This window comes from Pisolithus orientalis, assembly GCF_024613125.1.
Source record: "Pisolithus orientalis strain OTSU chromosome Unknown F5J12scaffold_19, whole genome shotgun sequence".
Classification (NCBI taxonomy): Eukaryota; Fungi; Basidiomycota; class Agaricomycetes; order Boletales; family Pisolithaceae; genus Pisolithus; species Pisolithus orientalis.
Window position 1 is genome coordinate 634,921 of NW_026260800.1, and position 19,004 is coordinate 653,924.

Here is a 19,004-nt window from a genome sequence, read left to right on the forward strand (position 1 = left end):
AGACAGTGAGTTTTCTGTACGACATCCTGTCCTGTTTATTTTTATGACTTTGAGTGTCAGATTCGGTGCCAGACAGTGGTAGTTACGCCGCAGAACCTTCGGTTATGACTCCACTCTGTGCTATCGCAAGCCCACAAGTTTGGAGAAGAGAACCGCCTTGCGCACAGCGAAGGGAACAATTCAAAAGTATTCGGTAAGCCCATGGAATCACTTGTGTTATGTTACTGATACTGTGTTTCGCGATGTAGGGAGCACTTTTATGCCCTCGTGAATATGGTACCTCCTCAAGATGGAAAGAAGGATAGAGCGATCGAATTCTTCTGTGACGTGTTTGGCCTCGAGTATCTTAAAAACTATGTACGTATTCATCTTTTTAGTGGCTCGTTCCATTCACGCCCTCTGTTAAATGTAGATTGGCAACATCACGTTCTTCAAAAGGCTCTCTCTGATGGTAAAAACCGATTCAACCAGCGAAGTTTCTGTAGGCAGCACAGAAGGTCGGCGCGTCATACCAGATATGTTGGTGCGCAAATTGACATTGCGGCTTAAGAAGATGGTTTGCTAGGATGCAGACCAAAATTTCCAGGTGTGAATTGGACGATGACGTGTAACCCATTTAAGAGCAACCAGCAGTCCAATGCGGCGCAAGACCTGCACTCTGACGTCGTGTTACCTCTCTTGCGCAGGCGGTGCCAAATACTTTGTGCATGGCGTGACTCGCCACGTCGGTATACTGATGAAAAGCAAAAGGTGGAATGCGAGTCAAACTCCATACAGCAGACATTGGGTGCTGGTGTAAGTGTTGCCTTGGACAAAAAAAGAGCAGAAACTGATTCCAATTACAAAAAGTTACTCGAAGGGATAACCACTACCTTTGGCACTGCATCCTATGAACATGAGAACTTGTGAGTACCTTCATTACTTGGCATTGCTACCGGTGGACTGCCACTTATTGTTTCCTGGCTCCAGAGTGACAGATCAAATAGGCCACAAACATGACAGGTCAGCACCATATCTACTGACATTCATTAGTCCATGTCCTAAATGTCATATGTAGACAACTTGACATTCCTTCCATGGTACAAGAAATAAATGTGCTCCAAGGGAAAGTCGATGCCACAGAGGACGACGACGAGAAACGAGCACTGGAGGAGGACTTGACCGGAAAGGTAAGGGCAGTATCAAGTCGTTACCTTTCTGGGCTCAGGATGGTCCGTTTGTTAATAGATCTTGTGGCTTTGTTGGTGTGGGATCTGTGCAGAAGCGAACCAAGCGTTACCAAAGGCAAGTCAACCTTCTCGGCTCCAGAGATGGTATTTGACATTGCTCAGGTTGTGGATTTCATCTGGAAGGAAGGAAATATTAGGGCAAGTGATCTCACACTCAAACATCATCATAGTGACGATTGTCAACAGGGTTTATGGGAGATTTCTGCGATTATGGATTCGGTAGAGTATATAGACCGTGATGACAATCAAACTCACATGCAGCGGTAAGCGACCTCATATGGCGTCGATTTGAATTGCTGAACACACATTGTTTCAGGATCATGCGTGATGCGGGGGCGGGCACTTCGAAACATCGACTGTTGCTTGCCGCTCGCGCTGCCGAACAAGCCAAGTGGTCCCAGTCAGGTACGGCCAGAGCCACACCCGCTATCGACGATCCGAGTTCCAGTGCCCGAGCTCCCTCCACATCAGCACTTTAGCAGACACGGGTATTGGCAAGTACGTTTTTGACCTTCGTCTGGATAAATTCAACTTGTGGATGACAATTGTGATCTTAACCAGAACGATGCAGTCAACGTGTATTGGCTGGCTCTTCGATGTAACGAGTCTCCTTGTCCGGCCTTGTAATGGTAGATAGAGGCGCAACACATATCTTTCTGTAATCCGAGATGAGCCCAAGGGGCGATTGCAACCACAAGCCAAGGTCTCAGGAACAGACACGAAAACAAAGCGCTTCGAAAAAATCTGCGATGACCTCAGTTACTCATCTCAGGACATTGCCTGAGTTCGAGATGCCAGAGGAAGCTCTGGCGCCCGTTTATTTCGTTCACCAGTCCAACACTGACGCATACTTCACTGTTGCGCTCGAAAAATTCGGTGACCAACCTTGCTGAAGACTATTACGGTTATACGCTTCCTGTTTTGCCGCACGACTTCATCATCGACCTGGACGGGGCGTGGCCGCGTGCTCGAATGTATCGTGTACTGGTTAGACCAAGTCTCTCTCGACGAGTGCGATTTTCGTTATTCAAAGCACCTCCCAATGATACAACATTGCGAGTAACCTACCCTTCTCGCTGCAACCGCTCTCACCCCATTGCCTTACAAGATTTGTACGCCTGCAATCTTGCAAGACTCGGGGAAAATGCGTCTGTATCCTGCGTGTCTGAACCTGTCCACATGCAGCTCTGCCGTCCGTATGTACGGCTGTCAGCTATAGTTTCCTGTTCTAATGCCATGCAATGGATCCCCTGTCACTGCGTCTGTGGAAGGACCAAGTAGTCCCAGGCGTTCAGGGGCAAAATACCTAGCGAGGTCTTGGATATGCGGTATCTGTTGTAGTTGACGACCTTGGAACGGGCGTGGCGCTGCACTATGGTGCACTCTGGCGTACCTTGAGTTATATACCACTCTGAACGGAATCAAAATAATTGAACCGTATGGCTTCTTTAATTAAGATTCTATTCATGCTCGTAAGTTTTGCAACCGGTCCATCAGAGTAGTCAATTTTACGGTCCGCATTTGGAGCTCGGCCAGTCACGATTGTCCACCCCAACTCGCACTCCATCTTCGCATTGACCATCCAAGCACACACAGTGCATAAATGGCTCCTGCACAGACAACAGAACAAAGTTTTCGATCCAACTTGTCCCAATTCCGGTGGGCGAGGGGTGTGACTGACGACTCCCAGCATGCGCAGCAGCAACAACAACAGCAACAGCCCTCAGCGTTCTCCCGCTTCTACAACGCCGTCGCAGGCGATTACATACCACTAAGGTCGGGCGAACGGTCGAACGAAGAGGAGGCGTGGTTTGCGTTGTCTAGATGGGACAGGTCGGTGGAATGACTTCCCCTGGAAAGTTGTTAGGAAATGACGTCTTACATCCCAACCTGTCGCTGTCAAACCCGATGCCGTGTTCCATGCGTTGGTTGATATGTATGCTAGGTTATTGGGATTCGGCGCATGCTTGATTGGAGCGGTTGTCTGTTTCTTCTTTGCGTTCATGGGACTGCCATGGCTCCCAGTACGCCCAGCGAAGTTTGCTTTGGCGTTTAGGTGCGGCGCATTCCATGTCGAAATGCGGAACGTGTTCACTTACACCCTATGTGTTCTTTCTTGCCTTCACAGCATGGGAAGTCTGCTGGTCATGATTGGGTGGGTCACCGTTCTTGCAGAATCGATCGATCCGAGATGCTTAACCACCAATAACAGCTTCTCGATCCTGGTCGGACCAATCAACCACATCAAACACCTGCTCTCTCAAGAGCGACTACCTTTCTCCGCAGTCTACTTCTCTAGCCTAGGGCTCACGCTGTATTTCTCGCTCGGGGTAAGTTCTGCACCCGCGTCTCATCGATGTGAACGTTCCATTGCTAACTTACGCCCTTCAGGCACAATCGTACCTGGGTTCCCTGGTCGCTGGGATAGTCCAGGTATGGTGCCAATCATTTTGTCCTCTGTTCGTGTAGCTTGAACTCCTTTGGATCGTAGGTTGTCGCGCTCGTTGCCTATGTGCTTGCATACTTCCCAGGTGGTACCCAAACCCTTCGTTTTGGTGGACAAGTCGCTCTCAGAGGTGCAGGGAGCCTTCTTCCCATCTAACTTCCCCGAACTCCCCACTGCCCACTATTTCTCACCGTTGTAACTAATTTCACTGATATTTATTCGCGTTTCGCCATCTATAAGGCGCCAATATGTTTTGTTCGAGGGCTATGCATTGTTGCATTCCCAGAATTAAATACGTCCCGTTTCGAAAAGGACAAGGTTCTACTGCAAATTACAGAAGTGCGTTTATGTGGAGCGAAGCACTAGTGGGGCTTCTTTTGTTTTAATGTAACTACCTGAAGCGAACTCGGCGGAACAAAACATCCATTCGTGCCAACTGGCTCGCCTACTCGAGCACATCGTGCAGCCCGATCGTATCCCTCAACCGCCTCGACATGATGTCAATGTAACCCTGGTATGATTGCCACTCGGCACCAACAGTTTCCGCATCCTTTAAAGCAGTCGTCAATGAGTAAACCATCACCGTCTTCAGTGGGAAGATTTTCCAAAAATTGCTCACCAGATCCAAAGCAGACACCTTCATCAACGGGCCTACAAGCCTCTTACCAGCCTCTGCCTTGAATGATTCCCTGTCAGGTGCAGGAAGAAGACGCATGGACGACTTCAGATTAGGAGGTTGCGGGGCAGTAGGGTGTGCTGGGTCGGTTTCGGCGTAACTCGCGAGATGTCGCCAGAGCAGTAAGAGGAGCATCTCAAGAGCGCTCAATGCTGTCTTTACCTCGTCCTGTAGCTCAGTTTTGAGACGTGCATATCCTTGACGGATCAATAAACGTTTTTGAGTCATATTGAGGTCCTGGAGGAAGGCGGGATCGGGGATGTGCACGATCTATAAGCATATATGTCAGCATACGAAGCATAACCGCCAAATATCATTCACCTCTTGGATGTTATCCACACGGATATGGTCCCTCGAGGACAGTTCCGCTGACAAATCGGCAATCTGCTTCAACGTCGCAGTAAGATCACTGCTGAGGTCGTTCAGGGCCTCAATAGCTTCGCCAACTGTGGGGATCGTAGCCACGAATCTTGATGGACGCTCATCGTGGCGAGGTGCAGACAGAACTGGTGAAAGGACCAAAGTAATCTCCGGCTCTACGAGAGAGAAAAAATCGAACACGTCTCAAAAGCCCATTTTCTTTTGTAGTGGTAAGACACATACCAGTGAAATCGCTCGCCGCACCGAGATACTCGATGACTGCTCCCTGCAGCAACAGCAACTTGTGCCGCACCGTGGCATCGAATCGGCTCTCAGATTGGCCTGGTGCAAGGACGCTGGCGTGAAGTACCTCAGTATCTGTCTGAGGCTTCACAAACGCGCTCCAGTTTTCGTTACCCAGGCATCTGGCAGCCAAGCCCAGGATTGCACCGTGAATGCCGCCGAAGCCTGTGTTCATGGACGCCTAATTTCTTGCTGTTTAGCGGGCGATAAGACACCTCTTATACAACTACTTACTAGCTCTGATTTGGGTACGTAGGGTAGGAGGCTTCCGCTGAGCGTAACCAAGAGATGCACCTCTTCAACATAGGACAATCCAACCTCGTCAGAATCATTCTTGAGCATGATAATGATAGTATCGCGGTGGTTCGACAAGAAGTCCAGAGCCTACACAGATGTAAAGTGATCCGGTTGTCTGAGCAGGAGGAAACCTCGTTCAACTCACCTGATGGCTTGCAGTCGTGTGTTTAATGCCGAGTGAAGCTAGCATGGCCACCACTAGTTGCAAAGCCGGCATGAAAAGTTGATGGTACCGCTGGATCGCAGATGGCAGGAAGGAATCACGGTCTACGGGAAGGAGTAAGACATGTAGCGATCAAAATTGACGGATAAGTATAACACGAACCCATGAATGACTGGTCGGCTTCGGGTCTCGTGTCCAGGAATTCACACTGCGCGAGCGTTGGCAGTATCTGCGCTTCGAGCAGTCGTTCTGCACCCGCTCTGAACTGTGCCATGCGAGTGAACAAGGCCATTTTGGCCTCGTATACATAGAGAGGATTTAGATCGTCTGAGAAAATCGGGGTCAACGAACCATACCAATACAAAAAAAACGCTCGCAATGTAACTCTTACCTGGATCAGGCTTTAGAACATGCTGAAGTTGTGTCTCTGTCTCCTTCAAACCCCGCACAAAGCTCGACAGGTAACCATACCGAACCAACGTCGTCAATAGTGTCCTCGACTTCTCCGCGCGGCAGAGGTGAACGAGTGAGTCCAACAGTATGAAAGCGACTGTCTTCCATACTTCCGTACCATCGGTCGCGTCACGGGATATCGTAGTAACTAACCGCTCCGTCACGTTCTTCATCACCGAAAGCGAGCCGCCCTCCAGATTGGAAATACGCGAAGCTGCCCTGCCTCCGGGAGTTGGCGTAGCCGAACGGGCGGACTGACTTTCTGACAGCAACAAGTCTTCCCGCGTGCTCACCACCGATAACGAGAGAGACATGGAGCGCCTGCTGACGACATCTGAAGAGGGTTCCGAACGGGGCGACCGATCGTTACCGGCGACAAGATGGAGATAATTAACCAAGCATGCGTAGAGATTACCGCGAACGAGCTCCGAACGATCGCTGTCCAAGATACACTCTAGAATGTTACGTAGGAGAGCATACAGTCGCTCTTCGGGTAACGACCCAGCCTTCGGGTCGCCTCCAGCAGACTGCAACATAATCTGGTAACTGCGATCTTCCCGGAGTTTTGTGATTACTGTCAAGATCGCCTCCGAAAGTAAAATTGACGTCCGTTTTTGTACGTCAGATCGAATGAGAGCGGGAAGAACGTGCAGCAGGTCGAATAGCATGTTTTCGCGTCGATCGTGTGGCAGTCTGTTGAAGCATTTCATGAGTGTCATGTCCAGCAGTCTGCGCCACGATTCGTAGCCGTTGGCGACGGCGTGGGTAATTTCCCGTCGATGGTTTTCAACGGCACAACTTTCGAGAATGTATGTTGTCTCCGAATTCAATTTCTCCGCTAGCGACGTCGTGGCAATCTGCCCTTGCGCGTGAAGCGAGCGAGATGCAGTTGTAAGGAGTGATAAGAGTGCCGATCTGTCGACGATCTCGCAGCCGGTTGCATCGAGGCGAATACACGAATGAAGGTTGAGCGTAGCAAGAAGCTCAACGTCGACAGGATGAACGGCAAGGCTATCCGACCAATCGAAGCTCAATGACTGCACGAACTCGATGATGCGTAGTTGCGACTGTCCGATATCTCTAAAAGGTTGGATCGTTCGATCCTCCCATTCTGCGTCCATATCGTCATGCAGGCTCTCCGTTCCGTAAAGGATCTGCAGGATGATAAGGACCCCCTTGAAGTGTCCCCTGTTCGTCAACACATGCAGCTCTAGGGCAGCGAGATCCAAAATTCGTGAACGCAGCCCCGTGAACGCACGGACAGTCGGAACGTTCGTCAGTACACGCGCACCGTCGTTGTACAGCATTTCTATCAGTGGCTCAACGGAAGCCGTAGGAACCTTGGATGGTATTGCCGCAAGGTGGCGGACGAAAAAGTCCTCGTGAGTTCGCAAGTATCGCATCGTGGGATCCGACGTCCGAGGATGCACGCATAAATTATAGATGATCCGGTAGCACTTCTCGGCTAGCGCTGGGAGTACTGTGAACAATGGTTCGGTAGGCGCCAATAGCGTACGGTCTCGATCCCTCCCTCCGCCCCCTGCTGGTGGTATGCCAGCGTTTACCAGATCAAGAATTACATGAGAACAAGTGCGGTGTGCACCGAGGGCATGAGAGTCTTGAATTTGATAGCCATCTTCCGAACCACCGAAAAGTAAGAAATGGGCGATGTTAGGATAAGGGCGGTCCGGGAGGGTGTTTTGCACGAGCAATTTAAGGACGGCACTTCGAATGGCCTGGTCAAGAGACTCCTGTGTCTCTTTGTCGGGGGCACCAGCACCAGTGACCTGCTCTGCATATGCTTCAGCCGTTTCTACGTCGTCCAGCGAGTCCGTTTCGAGTAGTTGTCGGAACCCGCTCAGAATGCGTTCCGATTCGTTGCTACGTTCGATGAGATTTAGCATGGTGTGGACCGGCAGGGTGCGCGCGAGCTCTGTGATGATTTTGGCCGCAAGGAGTACGAGTTCGGGGTATGCGGGGTACAAGACGTACGTTGCGAGCGCGGGAATATATTGTGACCCATAGGCCAGTGCCTGGTCCAACCGCGTGTAGTAAGAGCGTGGTTGGACGCTCGCCGCTAGAGGCACGCCGTCGAGCTCACTAAGGACAGGTAATAGAACATCCAAGAATATGTCCTGAACCTCGAGAACGCGCTGGGCTATACGCAGGACGCGCACGATCGTATTTCGCAAGCCAGGCTCTTCTTCCGTTAGATCCTTCTCAAACCCTTCGACGCCGTCAACAATATACGAGAGGATACTTGCCTGCAATGGCGAGTTGGTCAAGAGTCGCGAGATCACGTCATAGCCTGGATGATTGAGGAGCGGTACGACATTCTCTCGCCGCAACACGCCCTCCTCTCCGAGCCTCACCAGACTTTCCACCTCCCAACTGGCCAGAGTCCGCTCCACGAACTTCAAACAAAGATCGTTCATCTGCCAACGCTCCGAACGGTGCAAGTATTCCCTCCTAGGTATGTTGGCGAAAACATTGTCGATGACAAAACTGATATACGGGCCAATGCCGGGTACGCGATATGGTTGACCGAGGTTGTCAGGGATCGTATTAAGAGATTCCACATCGGTAAGAAGGGCTTTCTGTGTGAGACGCTTTGGCGTATGCAACAATGTGCTGAGGAGGTTGAGGAATGGAATCGTAGCCGGATACAACTTGTAGACTGCTTCAACCTCGTCCAGCTCCACCTCTACGCCCTTGACTGGAGGGAGCATGACACCCCCAACCCTTCCAGCACTCGTACCTGCACGGACGTTGATGACCTCCAACCTCTCCATAAGCGTCCATACTGTTTTGCACAACTCAACACCCGCAGATCCAGCGCCGGGTTCGCAGAAGGATGCCAGCGCATCGAATATGGCGCCTTTCAACTCGAGAGGGATGCCGAGGGGAATGAGAGATACAAGTGTTGGGATGGCACGAAACTGCGCGGTATTTGCGACGGCGAGACGGACTGAAACCGCGTGGAATGCAACCGTGGATAACAGGCGGAGGAAAGCCTGTGCAAGGAGGACCTCCTTAGGTCCAATTACGATCTGTGGCGCAGGTTGGAAGGCGGGTGGCTGCAATGCCGTATGGCTCTGCGAACCGAATGGACCGAACGTCGTTGAAAGAGAGTGCTGAGGTGGTTGGTTCGCGCGCGTGGAGGGTGCAGGTGTCGCCCACGACTCGAGGAGAGAGAAAATCATTGTCCAAGATACAACCTGTCCTGCATTGTAGTGCGCCGAACCAGACGCAGCGGGAAGACTACTACCAGGTATCACTTCCGAACCACCGCGAGCCAAGAAGTTATATGCGAGCTCGCTGCATTGCTGTCCTTTGGCAAGACCGCTGAGCATGTTGTACAACGCCGTCATCATACTGATGTCCCTAACTTGGGTGGACCAGACGGCCCACTGGAGGAACGAAGGAAGCTTCCCGGAAGATAACTCCGAAATCTCGATGTACGAGAGTCGCCGTCCATCGGTTTGGGGAGTCGCACCCCAGAATTGCAGAGCACGTTCAGGGGGTAGAGTCGAATACAGGATACCAATGAATGTGTATAACGTCGCAATATCATTGCGTGGTGGAGTCTGGCCTTCAGCGTCACCTGTGGATGTCGCAGTCGACCTAAACATCCGCGTGCGGTCCGTTCGCGCGCTTGCAAGTACATCTTCTTGCCTTTGTTTTATCTTGCGCAGCTCCGAGCTCGCATACGCAATCAAAGACCTGACAAGCACGTCAAAGACGTTGAGGACGGCGGGTTGGAATTCATCCGCAGGCGGCTCCCGCTGCTGATCCTGCTCTGGAGTAAGCTGAACGAGGTGCGCATACAAACTGGGGAGGGAACCGTGGGACCTCCTCTGGAGCTGGATGAGGGCGGCGACGAGGTTGGTGAACGCGTCACCTTGAACTGCGTCCCAGATCCGGGATTCGAGCTCTTCGGTCTTGAAACCCTCTTGATTCTCCAAAGACGGGTCTCGGTGACGTGCCTCGGTCATGAACAGCGTCCATTTAAGTGTAACAACAGCTTTTAGGCTCGAGTCTTTCCAACAGAGAGCAGGTCCCAACTTGTTCTTCATATAGTGGATCATAGACTTGTCTACTGCAAGGCTGCGACGAACTCTGCCGCCGTATGTCTGGGGGTCAGCGGGGTCAAAAGCAGTGAGGACGGCGGTGAAGATGTAAAAGGTTATGGAGTCATTGGGATTGGTAGATAGCCAGTCGATCGCCTTCTGAACGTCTGCCGAGGAGAAATACCCAAGACGAGCGATTTGGTAGTAAATCGTGGACAAAAGTCGACGCTCATATTTCAGAGAGTCGCAACGCGCATTTAGGATGTCGAAGCCAAGTTTGGGCTGAGCGGCTGTGCATGCTACGAGTGAGAATCGCAGTCAACCGCAGATAGTGACGACTTACTTGTACTGGGTGGTACGGTGTTGCTGGTAGCAGACTGCTTAGCGGCGTAGGCTTCGGTGATGGTACTACCCAACGATTCGATTGTGCTGAACAGTCGATTGGCCAGCGTCGCGCCCTTTCCATCAACCTTAACCGCCTGCACTAATTCCTGCCTCAGAAACGCTTCCAACCTGACATACAATCTTGGTGCGTCCGACGACTGTGCTAGCTCGGCAGCTTCGAACAGGAACCGCAGACAGTCGATGAGATTGCGTCGTCTCTTGTGGAATTCGACGACAGTAGCCTCCATCGCACCGACAGAGTCTACGTTGGGGTTCTCTGCCATTATCGAGTGCAGTATGCTAGCGACGTATTTCTCAGAACATTTGAGCTGCTGGGCGAGGAATATTGTTTGTTGGGCGAAGTCTGCATTGACAGCGAGTGATCTGCCATTGAGGGTAACTTTTCCTAGTGATTGAAAAGCGCGAGTTACACGTCTACACATGCATGCATGACGGAAAGTGACAGATTAGGCTCACCGCTCTGTAGTTCTCGTTGCTCCTGGGATGAACTTGGGCCTACATTGAAGAGACTCTGTAGCCGAGATTTGTGGAACATAAGCTCGTCAAAGAGCTCTTGTTCGCTGTGCCCGCGCGAGCCGAGCGCCATCAACAAGACGCTTCTCAGTCCCGACATCGACTCCATTATTGTCGACAACCAAATTATTACAGTAGTGTTGTTGCGCTCGAGCAGGGCGGAAAGAGATGGGAAAACACTTCCATATATGGATGTGTCACGGTCACGTGACTGCACTCCCACAAAGGCCTCCCTCTCCTTCGCTCTCGATGATGCCACTCATGAGGATCTTGAAAAACAAGTGAATAAGGCCACTGAACCTAACTTTGGCGGCCACCAGTCAGGGACTTCGACGTTATCACCCTTCTTCAAGCCATCGTGGAGTTTTCGAATAGAATTCTGGGTCCCAAGTACAAATCGGTCCGCGCAGTAAGGGGTCAGCCCGAGTCATGCCGTTTGGTAGAACCAATCCTATCGTGATATTCGAAACTCGGGTCCATATGATTCCTTCTCCGTGTTCTCCGCTAACCCGCTTCCCAGACATACTTCAAGCGCACAGAACGGAAGGTCTTCTGGTCGCACTGGAGGATGCGTTGCAGACGGCATTCGTTTCCCCATATCGCAGCACGGCTTTGGACGCTTTTTATGAATGTCTGGAGGTCATTCCCCACGAGGCGCTCTGGCAAGCTGACGAATCAAAACGGCCCATGCCTTCGCATTTACGCGGCTTGAACCAGTGCACGTACTTCTCCTTTCTAGTTCTTAATGCGAGCCATTCCAATCGACGCTTCATAAACATCAATTCGCCTGCAAGATGGTCGACAACTTGTGCAATCAAGGATCAACTGCGGTTCAGCCGCACAGCACGCCATATGCGGTGGGCGGCCTAGGTGGAGTCGCTTAGCTCAAAGGCCAGGTTGGTTTGAGTCTATACTATAGTATTCGTATGTCTCTTTCCGCTGTGTTCGCCGCCTTGAGCCCTGTACCTATCGTACTCTGCCTATACACCCCGAAAGGCCATACGTAACCCATCAGTGGAGGGGTATAGGTCGCTTTTACTCTGTTGTCCTTCGCTACCAGTCTATCCTCGTCCTAAACGTTTCCCTGCTGTAGTCCAACCTATCTTTCTTGCAAAGATAGTAACGTCGGGCGGTCTACACACAAGATACTAGTCTAAGCACAATCTCTCTGCATCAATGATATAGCAAACATAGAACTAGAACGTATGTCCTTCGCCCGGATAGATTCAACTGATTGACGATGGTCGTTTCCCCCATTACGGGTTTCCTCGTCGAGCTGGGCCTTTTTGTAACGACAAATGACAATGTCCTACAACATCAGATGAATTCCTAGATCCCCGGACAATGGTACATGCAACCTTTTGTACAGGAACGACCAGGGCGAGCGAGAACGAGCGATTCTCCTTGGGCGATCCAGTCATACAGGTCCATGTTGAATGAAGGTTAGTTCAGTTGGCTCAGCACCCACTCAACCCAACCATACCCGTCTAGGTTCACCCCCGGCGGGAGCAGAATCTCGGCGTCTTCAATGAGAACACAAGACGTTACTGCAGTCCTATTAAAAGAGTAACGTTAGTAGGTTTTTCGGCATTCGCTCGCGACCCCGCAGATGCTAACCTAGACAGGCGTATCATTGGCAAGGCCTTGCTAGTACAAACCCTGATGCTACGGTGTGTCGCGACTTGTTGCCACCGCCATGTCCGAGGCAGGCAGAACAGTCAGCAAGAAGTCAGTTTTCTGACTGGAGGCAATTAACCGAACGAGTTCACTGTGGGTATGAGCATGCTTGAACAATTATGAATATATTGGCATTGGACTCCAGGTAAGAAGCTGGGACATAACGTGAAGCTGTCGATGTTCTACGGAACCGATGCAATCGATAATGACTGCATGTGTGTAGATGCGCGTGGACAGTACTTGAACGTTGAACCGTATTCCGGCGTACACTTCGATCGGTGACCGAAAACGAACCTGTCGCACTGCTGTTTTGTAGAAGGCTTATCGATCATCGATGATCCCTACCCCGGAGTATCGGCAGCTGACACGTCTTCTGCTGGATGCCTACCAGTCCATGTACCCTGCATCTCTCGAGTCTCCAGCTGACGTTCTCAGGTGCGGAAGTACTGGTCAGCTTGCTGAAAGGTGGGTGAAGTACAATTTCTGCAATCCCGGGCCATGCATACTGTACAGTGTAACTGGGTACATACAGAAGTGAGGGGTGGCAGTGATCCAACACCAGGTAGCCCCCGATATCGAACGAAAGAATGTACAGCAAGACGAAGAGAGAAGAACGACAAGGTAAATGTACACGAGGACATGGGATTAATAAACGACGAGGGGTGATACCGTATTGGGATTAAAGATTAAACCGATGAGGTACCAAGAAGAAGCAAGGGATGGATAGACGAGGTACCGCCCCGGACCAAGCATTAATCGTCGTCGTCATCGTCGTCAATGACATAAGCGAAAGGGGATGTCCTGATGGGCTGGCGGGGGCTATGGAATGGGGAACTGTCCTGGTCTTCATCGGGAGGGATCGGGAGGAGAAGACGGAAAGCGTCCTTTCCGTTGAGATAGAAACGATACAAGCGCTTCTCTCGGATAAACCCAAGAGATTCATAAAGAGCAAGCGCGGCTACGTTGTCATACTCGGTCTCGAGCACTACCTGATGCCGCCAGTGATTAGGTTGCCATGATATTTCAAATTTTGTCCCCGAACGTGCGCACGGTGAGTGGGTTGCGGTCGGTATTAGAGTTGGGATCAGGATGTCATCGAGGTGGAGTTTATAAAAGTCAGTTCAATAATACATACGTAAGTTCCTGGGAGCACTTGCCTCGTCTACGCCGTGCTGTTTCATAACTTCGATAGAGCGTCGTACGAGCGTACTGGCTATCAGACACCACGAAACACGTCATCATGAAAGTGTTGGTCATTGCAGCGTAGGGACAGGGACGAGAGCGAAGGGTGTCGTGTGGTGAATTATGGGTGACGGAGGTCGGGGAGATAACTCACCTACGCCACGCTTACGCCAGTTCTTGTTCACGCTGAGCATGGCTATATAGCCTCTGTTAGCGACATGCTTGTGCATACTCTGCTTGCACACGATGACGCCTATCGGAACCGAAGAGCCTGCTGGTATCGCCTGGAGGGGTCGATAACTTGAGTAACTGTGGTGCATGAAGCAGGACACCAAGTATTTACCAGGAATGCAAGTTGCGGCCTACATTGGAGAAAGTCAGTGAACGCAAAAGGAGATACGCGGAGGGTGGACGGACCATTGATGGAGAAAGTAACGGTAGGTGTAGATGACGTAGGGTTCACTGAGCTCACTCTGAACCAACGACATAATGTGGGGTAAATCTGATTCGCCTATATACTGTCTGTATACAATTTCAGCCATGATTTCGGGACTTCCAGGTGCTAGGATAGCAGATACAGTGGTGGTTAGAGGACGAGCAGGAGGACATACGCCAGTCCACGTGCGGGTGTCGAACAGCCCTACTTGTGTCCGGGTAAGCCCAAATATTTATTGCCGCTGTTCCCGGAGTCCCGGTCATAATCGGTAGACCATTTTAGTTGGCCCATCCCTAACGCCGATTTCTCAGAAGTCAAGCAGAGTTCTGTCCAAGGAGCACTCGGACAGTTCGACACTAGTCATTTGGCACGGTCCACCCTCGGACTCCTCTCACACAGTCCCCTTTATTGGGTTAGCCTTTTGCATTTGCTATGCGCCACTCCGGTCTACTACCATCCGACCACTGCTGCGGTAGATCATCCGGTGAGCTCGCTCACCATGGATAAACATGCAGTAAGTAGACCATCAGTTCTCAAACACGCCTCGGCGTTGCGCTGAGTTCAATGGTTGCTTGCTTCTGCATGTTCTCATCGTTACCTTGTGTGTCCAGGTACGTGCCCCGCATGTGCCTGGTTCTGAACTATTTGCAGACGGGTTGGCGCCACTTCTGTCACCGCTCAAACGCATGGCTTTATCATTTGTCTCCGCTGAGTACGGTTTCCATTCATGACATGTAATCCTAGAGAGGTCGGCCGAGGGCGACATGAAAGACCTATTTGGGGTATCGCACGGACCCTTGATCCTTGGGAAGTATAACCGCCCGGTGGGGAGCGTATGCGGGGCAGAGCTGCCTTAATGACCCACCGGTGATTCCACACTCCGAACAGAACCCGAACCCTGCCAGAATTCGGAAGTTTTTGTTCAATTGAAAGGCGTCCAACGTGTCAGCCTATCTTGCCTGACCCTGGCATAAGGGCACACGGAATGCTCCTGATCCAGGGAGGCGGTGTACCCAGCGAAATGGACCATGCACTCCACGATTTAGTTCGTGATTGGTGATCTTCCAATGGTATCTAAGACACTTCTATTTTTTCCACTAACTGCGTCAGAGGAACTCCGCGTTATCTATACCTCTTCACTAATTCCTATGCGCTTTCGGTACGAAGCTCACAAGACCATACCTGGCACGACGTCATTGTCATGCCGGATCTTATAATGAGACGAAACAGACAGAACATACTTTCCATTCACTCTCCAGCGCTTGTCTTTTTCGTCCAATTTATCTGCAACATCTTGCGGTACGCCAACTACAACATCTGATTTGTTGGTGCGAAGGCTCAGTAGCGGGAACGACCCTGCCAAGGGCCCTGTGAAAAATAACCTGTGTCAAGATATCACCCTTGTATGCATTCGGAAGGCCGTTACCAAGAGCCGTGGCAAAGGGCATCGACACTGGCCACTTCACATCCCCTGTTAACCTGTAACATTCCGCTTATGAGCTCCTCTAGATCGGCACAAAGATAACACACTTGCGATAACTACAGATAAGGCATGCATTAACGAAGATAATAGGTGCCACAAATGTGATACGAACTTAAGATCTCCCTATCAACATCAATAGTATAAGAAGCTGCAGAGAACAGCAACCTCATTTGCTCACCTTAATTATCACTAAACTACTTTCAGATAACGAACGCCACAACTCGTTTGCCTTATCTTCCATATACCAATATGGCCAGGGGCCCGTCCAAAACTGAGTCTTCTTATACCCACCCTCGAGTTCCGTGCTTAGGGAAAACACGCCCTCTTGCAAGTATTTCTTCCACCGTTCTACCACCTCCTTGAGATGATGAGCTGATTCGGTCGTCGTCGTGGTTGCATTGAAGAAAGTGGACGACTGATAGCGACTCTATAGTCTTATAAAAGTCGACCGGGGTGACATCGGAAACGAACCAGGGAAAGAGCTTCGGGCTAAGATCGTGACTATATTACAATGAAGCCCATAATTTGCACTTACTGGAAGACGACTTTGGAGAAATAGGGTGTGTGGGTGACGAGGAAATCGGCAAACACGAGGTCAGTGAAAAGCTTCCAGACGGTCAAGACTCGACGGAGCGGAAATGTATCTCTTTCCCACCTCGAACCCAGCTGTGATTGAGTGAGTTAAACACGATCGCAAACGTGCTGGTTGTTTACCGTTATCGAGAACAAAATCACATCGTGTGACAGGTCCTACTTGATGCTCCAAGCTCCTAATGTGTTCCCACAGGTTCTCTTGGTCGTCCTTGAGAATGAACTCCTTTCGGGCTTGTTGAGCATCCCTCCCAACATTCTGAAATTGCTCGATATCGGAAGGCGCGAGGTGTATTAAGAAAGATAGGTCCTAGTTCCTCGAAGGTTAACTTTCCGGCGTTGTTGCTCGGCCACATTCTTCTCACCGTGGCATTTCCCCTGAACACCGAAGTTACTACGACAGCTTGTCTGATATGTGAAAGCAATCCCGCACCAAAGACACATCTGTACCATTTCCTTGAGGAGAATCGAGAGCTTATCAGGGTCATTTATAAGTCTGTCTTTCTCGCTTTCTAACTCGTGCATCATTGTTGCTATATCTATGGAAATGTGATCAACGCGGTTACACTGAGGGGCCGTACACTCGTTGATACTCACGATACACGGCGGTTGCGCTATTTCTGAATGCTTCTTCCTTCTTTTTGCGGAATGGATCAAATTCCGTCCAGTGAGTGGTCTGCTTAAAGAAAGAACGAATCAGGCGGTATCTAAAGCATATTGGTAAGTGGATCAGATCATATATACCGGGACACATACAGATAGCTCCTGTGAATTGCCGGATAGGGTGAGCAACAGCCAACTGGGTTTTGCACATAGATCTTACTCTGCAAAAAGCCATGGGACAACGAACCACGTATTTTTCCCAATCTGAGCGAGCTTTGCTAGCTCTAAGTTATACTCATCGACGTAAAACTCCTCATCCTCTGGGATCTTTCTGTAAGTTCATGGTATCAGTGCTTATTAAACCACATATCGATCCCCAAGACCCACTCCAGTTCCCGATCGCTTTCCATGCGACACTTGAGTCGGATAGCCTTCGAGATGATCTCTTTCCCTTCATTGATCTTCAGCTGAGTAGCATGATCGTTCCATCCGTCGTTGGTGTGAGCTTCATCAGACCCCACTGTAACAGTACAATCGATCAATTCGCGGATATGGTCGACCAGATTGGTGATGATGGCCGGCCAGTATGTGAGCAGTGTCTCGTAGCTTCCGAGTATTTGCTATGAAGCGCGTCGGTCGTGGGTTGAAGACGAACGAAACTTACGCGAAACTAAGGTTAGCGTAGTAAGTAGGGTATACGGGAGTTCCAAGGTATTGTCTTGCAAACGTCCTGTGCTTACCTGTCTTTGTCTTGTAGATCGTGAGGAGGATAAGGTGCCTCAAACATGAACATGTTAGAATTGTAATGTGGAATGTGGGTAACTATTATGTCCTACTGAGTACCAACTTGTAGGAAGATCGTAGGGCAGACAATACAAATGCGTACTGGCACATCTTGAAGTCTAGAGCCAATCAAAAGGTACTTGGCGATTACATAAGCATTGTGTTTGCACTTCGCATGAACCACCTACGCACGGGCTCTAGGATACAACACTACGTAGTACTGGTGGTCGCAATCTTCGCTCCGGATTCCCGAATAGTGCTTCAAGATGGCGAGGCACCCATGCAGCGAACTATACAAGGGTTTGTCTCAACGGATAACAGGCGCATCAGCCTTCCCTGGGAGGTTTGATGCATATGACCAACTAACCTCATCGAGACCATTTTGCTATAGCTACTGCCACATCTGCACCGCTGGAACTCATCCAGCATTAACCGTACTTATTTTCCGCATGGGTGTTTCTGAACTTGTTGAGACTAAATCTTTTTTGGCTGCTTCGGGCCCTCCAGGCGTTCGTGTTTCGTAATTACATTGCACCTCAGCGATATATCAAGAACCGGGCGCAAGGTTCGAGTCAGGAGGTCCCCAGCACTGCGTTTACAATCTCGATGATCGTGCCATGTTAGTGGAACTTCTATCTCCCCCGCACGGATGTCGGATCAGCCAGTCTTGTTATTTCAATTTTACAAACACAGGTAGCAGCTTCCCTGCTGTCACTCCAGCTCATTGTGATGTGGAACAAAAAGTCGCCATGGAAAGCGTTCTTTGACCAGTACGGAAGAAGATAAACACGTAATCCTGTGGTTTCAAGGATGCCACGCCCTTACTCCCCCGCCGCCTATCTCTCAGATCTCAAGGAGGTCAGACTAGAAGGAGTACTAACTTTTTTCGGATTACTGTCGTGGGCTGCGCGGACCAGCTGCATACGGTAATTATCAAGTACATGAGATTGCGTGCCAGTGGTGCGTGTATGCATTCAGACGCACCATCTTACATGTCGTTAGCAACGGATTCAGAGATTACCATCAATGCGTTCGTGAACGCCATACATATGAGTTTCGACTATATCGTTACAATCACTGCTTTCTCTGCCTGCTTATCTACCCTTCTTGTAGTCCTTCCATTATCCACCAACAAGTCTCGTCGCCACATGACATTCCGACTGAGTGTGCTTGCCATCCGTCTCGCCCTAACGAACCCGTTCGATCCGATGTCAAAAGTGCCTTCACTGCTGCAGTCGCCTTTCTTTACTTCCCGCCCTCACTGTATGACTCGATATTACTGACTCGCCTTTTCGTTCTCTACCCTCCCCTCCTGCCAGCACGCCTCCAGTCTC

The 19,004-nt window shown here is 50.4% G+C and overlaps 5 protein-coding genes across 5 annotated transcripts; 2 read left to right on the forward strand and 3 right to left on the reverse strand.

Moving 5' to 3' along the window:
• The first annotated feature begins 171 nt into the window (after positions 1 to 171).
• On the forward strand, positions 172 to 2,027 carry F5J12DRAFT_839832 (uncharacterized protein). Its single transcript, XM_051746090.1, has 12 exons — positions 172 to 193; positions 249 to 357; positions 413 to 523; positions 573 to 795; positions 850 to 905; positions 970 to 1,002; positions 1,058 to 1,169; positions 1,228 to 1,284; positions 1,332 to 1,367; positions 1,416 to 1,492; positions 1,546 to 1,634; positions 1,701 to 2,027. The coding sequence occupies exons 4-12, from the start codon at positions 601 to 603 to the stop codon at positions 1,706 to 1,708; spliced, it is 663 nt and encodes a 220-aa protein (XP_051598958.1). The 5' UTR covers positions 172 to 193; positions 249 to 357; positions 413 to 523; positions 573 to 600; the 3' UTR covers positions 1,709 to 2,027.
• Positions 2,028 to 2,724: 697 nt separating this feature from the next.
• On the forward strand, positions 2,725 to 3,976 carry F5J12DRAFT_170968 (ER-to-golgi vesicle protein transport Sft2). The gene is made up of 4 exons (XM_051738227.1): positions 2,725 to 3,062; positions 3,175 to 3,559; positions 3,621 to 3,662; positions 3,721 to 3,976. The coding sequence occupies exons 1-4, from the start codon at positions 2,833 to 2,835 to the stop codon at positions 3,829 to 3,831; spliced, it is 768 nt and encodes a 255-aa protein (XP_051598959.1). The 5' UTR covers positions 2,725 to 2,832; the 3' UTR covers positions 3,832 to 3,976.
• F5J12DRAFT_744114 (nucleoporin Nup186/Nup192/Nup205) lies at positions 3,857 to 11,081 on the reverse strand. The gene is made up of 9 exons (XM_051742057.1): positions 10,859 to 11,081; positions 10,341 to 10,787; positions 5,866 to 10,287; positions 5,637 to 5,801; positions 5,457 to 5,578; positions 5,249 to 5,398; positions 4,955 to 5,195; positions 4,673 to 4,887; positions 3,857 to 4,621 (listed from the first exon to the last, which is right to left on the reverse strand). Exons 1-9 carry the CDS (start codon positions 11,022 to 11,024, stop codon positions 4,121 to 4,123), a joined length of 6,429 nt encoding a protein of 2,142 aa, XP_051598960.1. The 5' UTR covers positions 11,025 to 11,081; the 3' UTR covers positions 3,857 to 4,120.
• A 2,263-nt stretch (positions 11,082 to 13,344) lies between these two features.
• On the reverse strand, positions 13,345 to 14,316 carry F5J12DRAFT_906252 (acyl-CoA N-acyltransferase; the record flags this gene model as incomplete). The annotated part of the gene is made up of 5 exons (XM_051748766.1): positions 13,345 to 13,581; positions 13,750 to 13,805; positions 13,929 to 14,058; positions 14,118 to 14,136; positions 14,192 to 14,316. The coding sequence occupies 5 exons, from the start codon at positions 14,314 to 14,316 to the stop codon at positions 13,345 to 13,347; spliced, it is 567 nt and encodes a 188-aa protein (XP_051598961.1).
• A 1,030-nt stretch (positions 14,317 to 15,346) lies between these two features.
• Positions 15,347 to 18,017, reverse strand: F5J12DRAFT_928103 (DUF89 domain-containing protein). Its single transcript, XM_051749429.1, has 18 exons — positions 17,856 to 18,017; positions 17,776 to 17,835; positions 17,628 to 17,719; positions 17,552 to 17,557; positions 17,275 to 17,493; positions 17,108 to 17,218; positions 17,041 to 17,049; positions 16,882 to 16,991; positions 16,718 to 16,823; positions 16,650 to 16,662; positions 16,408 to 16,594; positions 16,349 to 16,359; positions 16,229 to 16,299; positions 16,165 to 16,194; positions 15,872 to 16,118; positions 15,806 to 15,816; positions 15,610 to 15,689; positions 15,347 to 15,578 (listed from the first exon to the last, which is right to left on the reverse strand). Exons 2-18 carry the CDS (start codon positions 17,779 to 17,781, stop codon positions 15,379 to 15,381), a joined length of 1,509 nt encoding a protein of 502 aa, XP_051598962.1. The 5' UTR covers positions 17,782 to 17,835; positions 17,856 to 18,017; the 3' UTR covers positions 15,347 to 15,378.
• Positions 18,018 to 19,004: the final 987 nt, after the last annotated feature.